The 12,767-nt window shown below is 40.2% G+C and overlaps 1 protein-coding gene across 1 annotated transcript in view; it reads right to left on the bottom strand.

The window, feature by feature from the left end:
• Positions 1 to 1,933: 1,933 nt before the first annotated feature.
• LOC149316467 (vitellogenin-2-like) overlaps positions 1,934 to 12,767 on the bottom strand; it is a 42,838-nt gene continuing 32,004 nt past the window's right edge. The window contains exons 23-30 of the mRNA XM_089518309.1: positions 10,892 to 11,034; positions 9,849 to 9,987; positions 7,717 to 7,852; positions 6,828 to 7,014; positions 5,697 to 5,791; positions 4,287 to 4,384; positions 4,038 to 4,197; positions 1,934 to 2,193 (exon numbers count right to left, since the gene is read on the bottom strand). Coding sequence (XP_089374435.1) covers positions 2,168 to 2,193; positions 4,038 to 4,197; positions 4,287 to 4,384; positions 5,697 to 5,791; positions 6,828 to 7,014; positions 7,717 to 7,852; positions 9,849 to 9,987; positions 10,892 to 11,034 — 984 coding nt within the window. The 3' untranslated portion in view covers positions 1,934 to 2,167. The remainder of the gene's footprint in view (positions 2,194 to 4,037; positions 4,198 to 4,286; positions 4,385 to 5,696; positions 5,792 to 6,827; positions 7,015 to 7,716; positions 7,853 to 9,848; positions 9,988 to 10,891; positions 11,035 to 12,767) is intronic.

Raw genomic sequence — 12,767 nt, forward strand, 5'->3', positions numbered from 1 at the left:
TTTTAACTTGTATTGGGGTAATGTCCTACATGTCTTGAAAGACCTACGTTTTATGGCACCTTTTCTTCCTTTGTGGTGAGGACATCTGGTCACCCTGATATTTCTTGAATTTTGAAAAGGAGAAATTTCTGAAGAAGCAACAAGCTGGCATCCACCCAATGTTGCCCCTATCGAGAAGGGGTGCATCTCTGCTATAGAAATAATGCACCTTGACGCTGCTTTAAGTGCCATGATTCCATCCTTTGAACAAATCTTCCCAAGAAAACACCATGATAGGGTTGTCATAAGTCAAAAACCACTTGGAGGCACACCACCACCACCACAACATTGTAGGAGTATATCACACGGAGCTTTTTGGTGGTTTTGTGGCTCAATTCCAGCTCACTTCCGAAGTAATTGTACTTCCAACGATGCGGTTTCATGTCATAAAGGGACTGTTTTATCAGACGCCATTGATTTCTATGGGAGCTGCTTGCGAATTGCTTCAGCAGTGTTTCTGAAGTCACCCCTTATTTTGGTAAAAACGGAAAAAAGTGGCTTCAGAGAATTCGCTTCCAGGCTGCCTTCGACTGCACTGCGATTTGGTCAGGTGTGGAAAAGCACTCCAATGCCACCCCCCTTGGCCCCTGCGTCCTGCTCCCTCATTCCCCTCGTCCTCTTTCATGCCATCTCCTCCTCTGTGCCAACCAGCCGATCCCATCATCCCCTGCATCCTCCTAGACCCCGATCTGCTCCCCTCCTTCAGCCTCCCACCAATCCCATCATCCCCTGCGTCCTCCTAGACCCTGATCTGCTCCCCTCCTTCACCCTCCCACCAATCCCATCATCCCCTGCGTCCTCCTAGACCCCGATCTGCTCCCCTCCTTCAGCCTCCCACCAATCCCATCATCCCGACTGCTCCTGCATCCCGATCCTGGCACCAGGGACCCCAGTGAGCTAACCCATCATCCCCTGACTGCTCCTGCATCCTGATCCTGGCCCCAGGGACCCCTAGTGAGCTAACCCATCATCCCCTGACTGCTCCTGCATCCTGATCCTGGCCCCAGGGACCCCCAGCGACCTATCCCATCATCCCCTGACTGCTCCTGCATCCTGATCCTGGCCCCAGGGACCCCCAGCGACCTATCCCATCATCCCCTGACTGCTCCTGCATCCTGATCCTGACCCCAGGGACCCCCAGCTACCTATCCCATCATCCCCTGACTGCTCTAGACCACGATCTGCTCCTCTCCTTCAACCTGCCACTGATCCCATCATCCCCTGCCTCCTCCTTCACCTCGATGAAGGATGACAGCTAAGGAGGGGGCAGGGAAGGAGGGCAGCGTCCAGAGCCCCACTGAGCATGCCCAAGGGTGCCAATTCGAATTGTTGAACCGTCAAAGTATGCTCTGGTGTGGTAATACAATGTGCACTCACTCCCCTTTGCTTGAGTCAGCATCACATGACTGGCTTGGAATCGATCTGACTTCACTTGCCCCTCACTTCGGAAGGACAACAGAAAGGCAACCAGGTGTGGAAAAACATGACATTTTAACCTCAGTCCGAATTGCTAGAGAGGAGTGACTCTGGATCTGGTGTGAAAAAAACATCACGCTTTGCATTGCTAGAACAGGAGTGACTGCGGATCTGAGCTGCAACACCCCCCCCCCCCCATGTGTGATAAGGTCCGTAGAAATGACATACTTTGACACCACTTTAAGTGCTGTAGGTCACTCCTATGGAATTCTGGGATTAGTAGTTTCACAAGGTCTTTTGGCCCATGACACAGTTGTCTTAGGGTCACCAGAGGTCAGAAACGACTTGTAGGCACATAATACCTACATAATGTTGGGAGAGAACTTGAACCTGAAAGGTAATTTGGTATTTTATGTCACAAAATAATACACCACTGTTTTGCCTGTAATAATTTATTCAGTGTGTTGACATACAGACTTTATAAAGTATTGATTATAGTTACAGGGGAAAGTCTTTGAATGGAAAACTGTTTTGCCATTTGAATTATTTTCACACCTTTGCCCACGATTGCGCAGAAATGTATTTGTCTCTTAAAACCACTGGTTCTAGTCCTCTGCCCTTCACATTGAGTTCTTGTTCACAGAAACATGTTGTGCAAAGATCAGTTACACCTTTGGTGTTGTTGAGTTTCTGGTCTGCATTTCAACATTCATTATATTGGAACAGCAGCAGCGGGCTCTGGAATTAAAAATATAAAAAGCTTTTGTGACTATTCAGATATTTTATTAATTTGCTCACAGTATGACAGTTTTAAATCTGTCTACTTTAGAAGTCTGCATCTTGTGTAGAATAACAACACAATGCTAGAAATTTAAGGCCGACAACAAACTAGACAGCAGAAGGTAAGACTTAAAGGAAAAGTAATACAGGTTGATTCTTCCTTATCTGAAATGCTTTGGACTAAGTCTAAACATGAAATCCATGTATGTTTCATACAGTACAGTATATACCTTATACTGTACTGTACCAGATACCCTTGGTGTCTGTTGGCATTTTATTCTAGGACCCGCGTGGAGCTCAAACTCCGTGGATGCTGAAGTCCCATTAAATACAACGGCGTAGTAAAATGGGGGTCTTTTATATAAAATGGCAAAATCAATGTTTGCTTTCTGAAATGTATATTTATATAGCCATGAATGATTGAATCCATGGATAAAGAATCTGTGGATATGGAGGGATGACTGTGCACATAGCCTGAAAGTAGTTTTATATTTGTAATCATTTTGTGCATGAAACAAAGTTTGTGTACATTAATCATCAGAAAGCAAAGGTGTAACTATCTCAGCCACCCATGAAAAAGTTTTGGTTTTTGGAATATTTTGGATTTTGTGATTCCAGATAAGAGAGACTCAACCTGTAATTATTTTGTGAGCAGGCCCCTTACTATTTAAAGAATGACATATAAGGGCTTTTTTCTTGTTATTGACATCAACAGATTCATTCTGTGATGTTAAAGGGTTTCCACAGAATGCGCACTTTATAATGAGCCCTTTGCATGTGAATTGGATTTTCTTGCCATGGCTGCACTCATGGGGTGCAGATACCGCATGGAACAACTCATTAAAAGAAAACGAGACCAGACAAGGCCTGTCAGAGCTCCTTCATGCTTGGTTCTACTACACATCATTTTAGATCCAGAGTGATGCAGCATACTTTGTGTGGATTTGGAGGGTAGTGCTGGGATTTCACTCTATGCTCAAGCTATTTACAGTCCTGAGTTTTGAGCAAATCACAGGTGACTATCTTGTGGCTCCAGTCTTTACACCTCAATCAGTTCCTTATTCCCCTGATGTAAGAGAAACAGGGAATCCCATGGTGTTTTCTGACTGCTAGGTCCCTGGGAATGAATTTTGTAGCTTCTGCCCATCCCCTAAAATCTGCAATTTTTTTGTGAGCTTTTGGGAATGTAATTGTGATTCCTTCTCACCACTTCTATCAATTATGCCACTCTAAATGAAGCCCAACCAACTTCCTACTAAAGGTAGCATATCCTGGTAACAATGATTGGTGCTTATATTTTTCCCCATGGACTGAAGATATCTTCACTTGCAAGTTGTTTATTTACAAATGACTATGTGCTTGAGAGCCAGTGCAGTACAGCGTTTGAGTGTTGGACTATGATTCTGGGGACCACAGTTCGAATCCCTGCTCAGCCATGGAAACCCACTGGGTAAGTCACATTCTCTTAGCCCAAAGGAAGGTTTTGTCCATTCAACGTATATGTGAATATACTCCCAGTATTTGGGGACTGGTCACTGCTGTCTAATACACACGCATATCTTAAAAGCATATTGTAGTCTATCATGAGTAATATGACCCTCCTAACTTACTAGAAGTCTGGAAGAAAAATGATTCTCTTCCCATGTTTTGTGGTAGAGTTATACAGTACTCAGAAAATGTTGGTCCCCTGTTTTTGTGTAACTTTTCATCAGGATTGCTATCAGTTAAGCAGAGGTTGCCAAAAAAAAACCAAAACAAAAGTGTGTGCCCAGATATATGAATATTGTGAATAATTTCCTGACCTATATCACAGGACTCTTGTGGAACCATCCATGACTGAGCAAAGCTGACTGCATTTTCGGCTACATATCCACTGGGCATCTTATATTCCTCTTCATATTCAGCATCATATCTTCCACATATTCCACAGGTTTTCCCAATCATTGAGAAAGGTACTTGAATCTGCATGAGACATAACAAATATCAATGTAGTGCTGGCTAAATAGTTGTTGTTTTTTAAATACAAGTATGACAACAACAAAAAAGAGTACCTTTAGCATGTTTCCATCATAGTGGAGCTTTTCAATACCAGTTTCTGGGGCTTTTAATAATAAGCCATTCTCCTCACTGGTGATAAAGATATACCCAGCTGTAAATAAATAAAATTATTTTTATCTAAAGTAAAAGTTTATGGTACAGATCAGTACATGTTTTCACCATTATTGATTTCTCTATCTCAATAAGTATAGAAGGCAAAACTTTGCAGCTAAAACACTGCTACTACTCAATGAAAACTTCCTCAGCAAGTGAGATTCTCTATGTTCTCCTTCTGGTACAGAGTATAATATTGTTGTATTGTTATATAATATTGGTATTAATTAAAAATGAATTAAATCTTGGATTTATGTCCCAAAATGATTCAGTGATAAATCTAAGATTTATATCTCTAGCCAAGATCATGTTATTCTGGCAGACTTTGGCAACTGGTTGTTGAGGAAGGAGGTTCGTAGCGAATTGCTGTTGCATTTTCTACATATTTTTATGGATGTGTTTTAAACTGAGGTTTTAATTTAATTGTGTTTTGATTTTTGAACCTTTTTTAATTCAATCAAACTGTGAACTGTGTCAGGTTCCATTTTTGGGAGCAATGGATGTGTAAACCCAATAAATAAATAATTACTGCTTAATGTGTAATGTGTACAGCAGGCCATAGTCACTCCTTATATGATGATGGTGATCCCGGGGCACAGTTTGACGACCTGAAAGGTACCCTCTATGCCATTCCCAGTTACCAACTGCCGAGGAAGAAGTATTATAAAAACAGCAATGGTTTTGGCCATGTAACTTGCAGACTTTCTTAGCTGTGAGGATGGAATACCCCTTACTCAAGTCCTTCCAGATGGCTTTCTAATCATAACCACACACTAACCTCTTTACAAATTAACCCATCTCATAGATATGTCAAGCAATTACCCTAGAAGCACCAGATCAGGCAGATTCTGTCTTATCCTGAAAGCTAAGCAGGATCAACCCTGGTTAGTACTTGGTTAAGAGACCACCAATGAATACCAGGTGCTGTAAGCTATATTTCAGTAGAGGGAACTGGTAAAACCACTTCCACCTCTGAGTAGTTTTTGCCTTTAAAAACCCTATAGAGTCATAGAATTAGAAGAGACCCCAAAGGCCATCCAGTTCAACCTCCTGCCATGTGGGAATACACAATCAAAGCATTCCTGACAGATGGCCTTCCAGACTCTGTTTAAATACTTCCAAAGAAGGACACTCAACCACACTCTGAAGCAGGGTATTCTACCGTCTCTTACCATCAGAAAATTCCTCCTAATGTTTAGGTGGAGTCTCTTTTATGAAATTCATGGGGTTGCCATAAGTCAACCAGTGACTTGATGGCACACTCACACATTGCATGCTTAAGTAAAAAGTCAGGGTGTTGTTCTACCTACCAGAACTGGAAATATAAGGGAGATTCTCTGCCAAAATTTCAGCACCATCAATCCATAGTTTAACTATCCCATTTGAAGAAACCATGTCAATTTCCCTTCAGATGGTGCAGGTGGGGGGAGGGAGGGAGAAAGAAAGAAAGCTTTAATTAAAAGAGCAGCCCATTAATGTCCTACATGCTAGTAAATCATCTTGCAGATCCAAGGCCAGTTGCTTTATAATGTAATTGTATTGAGTTCTATCCTGCTAACACTGGAAGGCTCTTTGATTCAAGGAAGATTCCTTGAGTGGAAAGCAGGGAATGGTAATGCTTTCAAATTCCCTCATCTGTCCTCTCCATCATCCCGTCTCACTATCTATATTGATCTAAAGTTTCTCCCAAACTTATGGAGCAAACTTTTGGAGGAAGATTATTATTATTATTATTATTATTATTATTATTATTATTTACTTATATCCTGCCTTTCTCCCAATATAGAGGCTCAAAGGGACTCAAAGAACATTCTTCCCTTCCCTTTTCTGTTTAGGGAAACATCTGCTGGGTGAAAAAGCTGTATGGCAGCTGAGGACAAAATCTTGGATTCAAGCTATCGGAATAATGAATACTCTGTCTTCTTATCTGTCACACAGAATATAGAGAAATAAGATGAGTTGGTTGTTTCACATTACAGTAAAATCTGTGAATACTTGCTGGCAAAAGTATACAATCCTAGGAGATCTTCGGGGGGGTGGGGGTGGGAATAAAAGGCATACTCTCGGCAAAGTCGCATGATCACGCTTAAGACTTTCAGACACATTGCGCTGATCCAGGATTTCTCCTGAGAAGAACCAGGAATGCCCCAGCAACAAACTATTCACGGGGAAGTCCCGTGAACAGTTTGTTGCTGGTGCAGTCCTGATTCTTCCCAGGAGAAGTTGTGGATCAGTGTGACATTATTTTAAAATCTTCAGCGTGATAGCACAACTTTGCCAGGAGTATGCCTTTTACTCCCAGCTTTTTTTCCCTTCTGAAAATCTCCCTAGTTGTGTGCCTACTAGTATAACTTCTGTTGCTACTGGTTATATTACAAGTGTCCATTAACTATGTGTGGCACCTTAGATTTTGTGTAGGTTATTTATGACACATTACTTACAGATTGGCAAGGCTGATGCGGATGGTGTTCAAATCGTTAGAATGTTTTACTTTTTTCCTCATCACCAGGAACTTCAGTTCTGAGCTACAGTCTTGGGCCAAGACTTGATAGCAGCTGTCAGGCATTGCATAGTTAAAATTAATGCCATTGAAAGTTGTGACATTATCTTGAGATACTGAACAATGACCTGAAAAATAAACGCTATCAGTAGGCATTTGCAAATCTTAGGGGTAGGCTGTGATATCTGACATCAGCTACACATATGTGTAACTAAATAACCTGGCCCAATGTCCCCCCCCCCCCCGCCCCGATGACTGTAACAGCTAGCAACAGCAGCAGCCAGTGAATTGGGGCACAAGGAAGATAATGTTTCCAAGTCCCTCTCACCATTGAGGGAGGTTGAAACAAATAATTGCTTCTGATTGTCAAAGCCTCACTTGCTGGTGACAGTGGAAATGTCCTTCTTTTTGCCCACCAATGAGTAGCTAAAACAGAAATCTTTTGTCCAGTGTGGTTGCTGGTTGTTAAGATGGTTGGGAGGTAATTATGTAGTCTTATAGTAAGACTATGTAGTCTTATCTTAAATAGAGCAGTTATTGGTTGGTAACTCTAGATTACACATCCATAACTGCCATACAGAATGCCACCAATTATTTTAATAGTACAGATGCTTACATTACATTTTCACCTTCAGTTTGCAAACCTGAAAATGGTTCATCATTCTGTGAACACTGTTTGGGATGCTGATGGTTTCAGGGATGGCCACACATGTGTTGAGGTGTCTCAGCCTGATGAGATTCCCTGAGGCTGATGTTTTATACCCTTTGTTAAACCAGCCTATGCATACTGCTAGAACCAGGAGAACAACTGTCTTGTATAAATGACTAACCTTTCAGATTTTCAATGACCAAAGGTGGCACATCAGAGATAAAACTCCAGACATGTGATTGCTTTGCTAAGGCTCCTGTATGTTGACCTACATAAAGTGGAAGAGGGAGCTGGATGTTTGTGTCATAAATTGTAACCTGGGGAAAAAAGAGAGAATTACGGTAAGATGATTCTATAAATTTTCATGATTTCAGCAGGTAGCAACGCAGGTGGTAACTGCTTAGAAATGCAAACTGGGTAGATTTTAACTAGGTTCTCAGGGGGCTGGAGGCATCTACATTTAATAATGTAGACTATTTTACCTGTCAGATTTCTGTATGTCATATATAACTCAAGAACAATATTTAATAGGGCTGAGCTGTAGTTTTGTCATAGTGGAAGGTAACACTTTATGGACCGCAAACTTTGCTCTAGAGGAATTTTGACAAAGGAAATGGAAGGAAATGGAAGAGCTGCTACTGATTTTCTGCACATTGCTGCAGTTTGTCTCTTCTACAGTAGTGGCCACATCCAGTTTAAGAATGGCAAACAACAGTGATATGTTCAGTCCCATCCAATATCATCTCTCTCATTGCAGGAGAAGGGTGAAGGCCATTCTCTGAAGATTGTGGTATTCTGTGGATTTCTTCCCTGCAGAATGGCTGGAGTAGCCATTTTAAGGAAGACAGCAGCATGAACTATTCACTCGCGCTTTTGCAAAGGTTGCTCGACATGAGAAAAAACTGTTTGCTGAAAGCAAAGCCCCTGCCCCATGATAATTTTTGGCTCACTTGTAAGCATCATGCTTTCACCTCCATGCTCTTTCCTCTTTTCAGTTCCTTAATCCCTGACCCAGCTTTCTGTGTTCTTTGCAAGGAGAATAACTATTCCCTTCACTTGTGCAACACATTATCTCATGGCAGAATTCATTTCTATTGTAGAAAAATAATTGTTGAAGGGTATCGCTAGCCTTGTTTCCATTTACATCACTCCTTCAAGACGTGTGAGGGAATTATCTAGAGAGCTGAGTTAACATGATTTCATGACTCTTGTGGAGTAGTTTGATTTTATGTGCTGATCTGTAATTTATTAACTAAAGTGAGTGGGTGGAATTTAACAGTATTTACAGTTGGCAAGTAAGTCAGTGAAATGTATATGCGTGTGTAAAATTGACAAAATAAAATAATGCTTTTGAATGGGTAACATAATGCTAGCCTAAATCATAGTGTTAGTCACCATTGAGGTAGAGCCATTGAATCAATTGGATTTACCTATTTGTGCTGAGTCACCATTCAACAATTGAGTCAGTGGGTCTACTCCAGTTAGGACTAACCAACAAGATTCTAGCCAGCTCATAGTAAATCTCTGCTAGTAATTTGCCTCTACAAGATCAAAACTGTGGAGAGACAGAGAATAGGACGGTACCCATTGACTCTATTCCCATTGTAGCCGCTCCTGCTATCCACATGCTGGGTTAAAATTCTAAAGTGGGGAATCTGGCTTTCCTTGAATGGGCTACCCATATGGTTTTAAACCCAAATCACACAGGGCAGTGGCATACACACTATACTTAATACCTAGTGGGGATCATTTTTAATACCTCCATCTCCTCTACAGCAGCTTTTTCGGAGTCTGGCATAGCTGCTGGCTGGGTAGACAAGGGAGGTGACTCACTTTCCCACCTGGCCAGAGAGTTACCAGACTTGGAAGGCAGCCCCTTCCCACAACTGCACTGACAACCCCTCTTTGAGGTGTCACCCAACCTGGTCTATACCACCTGCACCATCCTAATGACACACCTGACCTAGGATCAGAGTTTGGTAACTTTTTGGACAAAAGCTCTCCAGCCCCCTGAGAATCATTTGACATCATTTTTTTTTCAAAGTCTGAACCAGACTAAAAAGCATGTAATTCAGATGAGTAGCAAGGAATGGGTGGGAGGCAGTAGCACATGGCTGTTAACTACATGTGGGTAAAACAACTGAAGTGTATGTAAGCTATTCTTAATTCCTTTTGGAATCAGCATGACAACTTTATTATGACTGATTGAGATGCCATAGTTTTCATTGGAACTAGTGAGACTAATTTTAGTTAGTGTGGAGTACAGTCATCTCCACTTGAAAGAATAAGAAAATCACAAAGTGAAGTATTTACATTAGGTAGTTTGGCAACAAGACTGCAGGTTCTTGGAGAGGTGAGAGCCAGAATGACAGAAGCCTGTTTTGAAGGATTCTTCTGTTCTACTTCAGAGAATCCGAGCATGTAAGCAGTGCCTGGAATAAATATAGAAAGCCTGGAGGAAAGGTAAGAAGAGGCAGAAGGTTATATGATTCATCATTGATGTAAATCCTTATTTATTTCATTCTCACATCCAGTGTGAACATTTTCTCCCTGCTGGCTAAGATGGTTTTAAGCATTTTCCAATCATTTTTCACATTTTAAGATTATTTGCCAAAAAAAAAAATAAATAAATAAATAAAAAAAAATAAAAAAATCCCGCAAAACCCTCTGGTTTGTTTAAAAATCCTTGAGTTTATTTACAAAAAAACAATTTTTGCTCAGAAAACAGTGCTGTGTGTTTGATTCTGCTGCAGAATAACTATTCATCAGATACATACCCTTAGCCCCTGTAGTTAATTGTTGTTGTTGGTGTGTCATTATTCTACAGACTTTGTGTTTTATTGTAAAAACTCAATAAAAATTCAATTAGAAAAAACAAACAGTACTGTGTGCAAAAAACACTGTTATCCACACAACAGTGTCATGTTTTGCACACATTTGAACAAAGTCTCCAGACACAAAAAACTCTTGCAGTGGTTGACCATTGCTGAGACACCCTTTCTCACTGAAATGATTTTAATAAAATAATAATAATAAAAACTTTATTTGTATACCGCCTTTCTGCAATGATCAAGGCGGTTCACAACACCATCAAATACAATTTATACAATACAAATACATCAAATGCAAAGTACATGAAAACCATAAATACATATAATTAAGAAACAGCCTTAAAATCACATGTAAGAACATTCATAACATCTGTCAGTCATAAAAAATTATTTTATTATTTTTTTGTTGTAGTTGGTTTTATTGATTTTATGTAAACCTGGGCTAAAATGGAACAAAAAAACACATAAGTTTCCTTAATGTTAATGCAAGTTTTAAACATCTATTTCAAGTTAGTTCATTCTTACTCTCTTGCAGCTTCTTCTATTCTTGGAGGAATTTGGGGCCATTCCAGCTTAATTTGCATGGCGGGATACCCAGCAAACTGTCCATATGCAATCTTCGCTGCAATCTCGTAGTCACGACAGTCCTTTCCCCATTTTAGGTAACCCTGAGAAGCAACAGGCACTGAACAATTTCTTGCTAAAAATTTAAATAGGAATAATATCATGACACTTACTACAAATCCTTCCTTAACCACCAAAAGGAATTTCAACTCTATGCTGATGTCCCAGCCAAAGCAGGACAGTAAACACTGTAACTGTCCTTCAAAGTTACCAAAGCCATGGAGAATTTCTGTCATATGTAAGTCCATACAAGATGAGTATCATCCCCCCACACCAGCTTTCTTGATTTGGCAGGGACAGTCCTAAATAATCCTCTGTCCTCTCACTTTTTCAACTGTTTTTAAAATGTCAAACTTTCTCTCTTGTCTTACCACTTTACTTGCAAATTGAATTCAGAGTGCAAAAATCATTTGTACACAATTCACTCAGTAGGGGATAGAAGTGGGGAGGGGGAAAATATCTTAGTTTGTGTATTCCTCTTCATGAATAACGTTTGTCATCTTGACACATTGGCCATATCAATCTGTGACATGTTAGAAGGCATAGAATAGTCTCATGTAGAACTTCCACACATGTCCCCAAAATAAAAAAATATATATTGACAAATGGATACCAAAGAGATGATGTTAAAAAGCAATGTATAGTTGAAAAAACTCTATAGCTGCCATGAGCTTCTAGATTCCATAGAATCCAGATTTGCCTTTCATGGAATTCTATGCTAAAATAGCTTATCTTTAGACCACTCTACAACACATATCAGTATAAAGGAAAACATGTAGGAAAGTCCAATAACATTGGCTCTTCCTTAGTGATTTTCAACCAGTCAGGAATGATTATTGTATCATTAGCCCTCCATAAGGAATGTATATATTTTATCTCACATGTTAGATTGATAGTTTCAATTTTTCCCATCTTGCTGTCATATAGGATTTTCCTCATTTTTTTGCACATTATGACTTTTCTTGCACCCTACCCTCCAAAAAACCAATCCACACGAAAACAACAGTACACAAAAAAAATAATGCCCCAGATTACAAGGAGTCTCACTGTGGTTATTTTACTGATAGGTCTCCCAATCTGCTGTCTTTTGCATCAAAGACAAAAAAACCCAAAACAAAACTGTGGTATTCTTTATATAACTTATGGTTCTTTCACACAGATACTCCTAGATCACAATGTACCTCAGAAAAATAGTTCTTTCAGTGCTGCCAGTCACATTCATTTTTGCTGCTGCTGTTGTGTGCCTTCAAGTCGATTCTGATTTATGGTGACCGCAAGGTAAATCTATCAGGAAGTTTTCTTGGCACAATTTGTTCAAGGGTTGTTTGCCCTTGCTTTCCTCTGAGGCTGAGATAATGTGACTTGCTCAAAGTCACCCAGTGGACTTCTACAGCAGAGCAGGGAGTCGAACCCTGTCTCCCACTGTCCTAGTTCAGCACTTAAACCACTACACCAAAATAAATTTATTATCAAATATGAAGAAGGATAGGTATGTTACAAGTGCTAGAGCAAATAAAAATAGAAGCAACGCTGATTGAAGTGATAGCAAAGTTACCACTTGGATTACTACTGACATATAATAACCAGCACATTGTATCATATCTAGCAGTTTAACACAACAGATTAACACAACCAGCACATTGTATCATATCCAGCAGTTTAACACTGATGAATGTAACAAAAAACCCACACTTATTAGAGAACATGGCACATAATTTAAAGGAAGATCACCAGAATAGAATAGTGGCTGCTGTCTTATATGGTGTTATACATACTT

Source organism: Sceloporus occidentalis, unplaced genomic scaffold, assembly GCF_023333645.1.
Source record: "Sceloporus occidentalis isolate IW3139 unplaced genomic scaffold, rSceOcc1.0.p SCAF_3, whole genome shotgun sequence".
Lineage (NCBI taxonomy): Eukaryota > Metazoa > Chordata > Lepidosauria > Squamata > Phrynosomatidae > Sceloporus > Sceloporus occidentalis.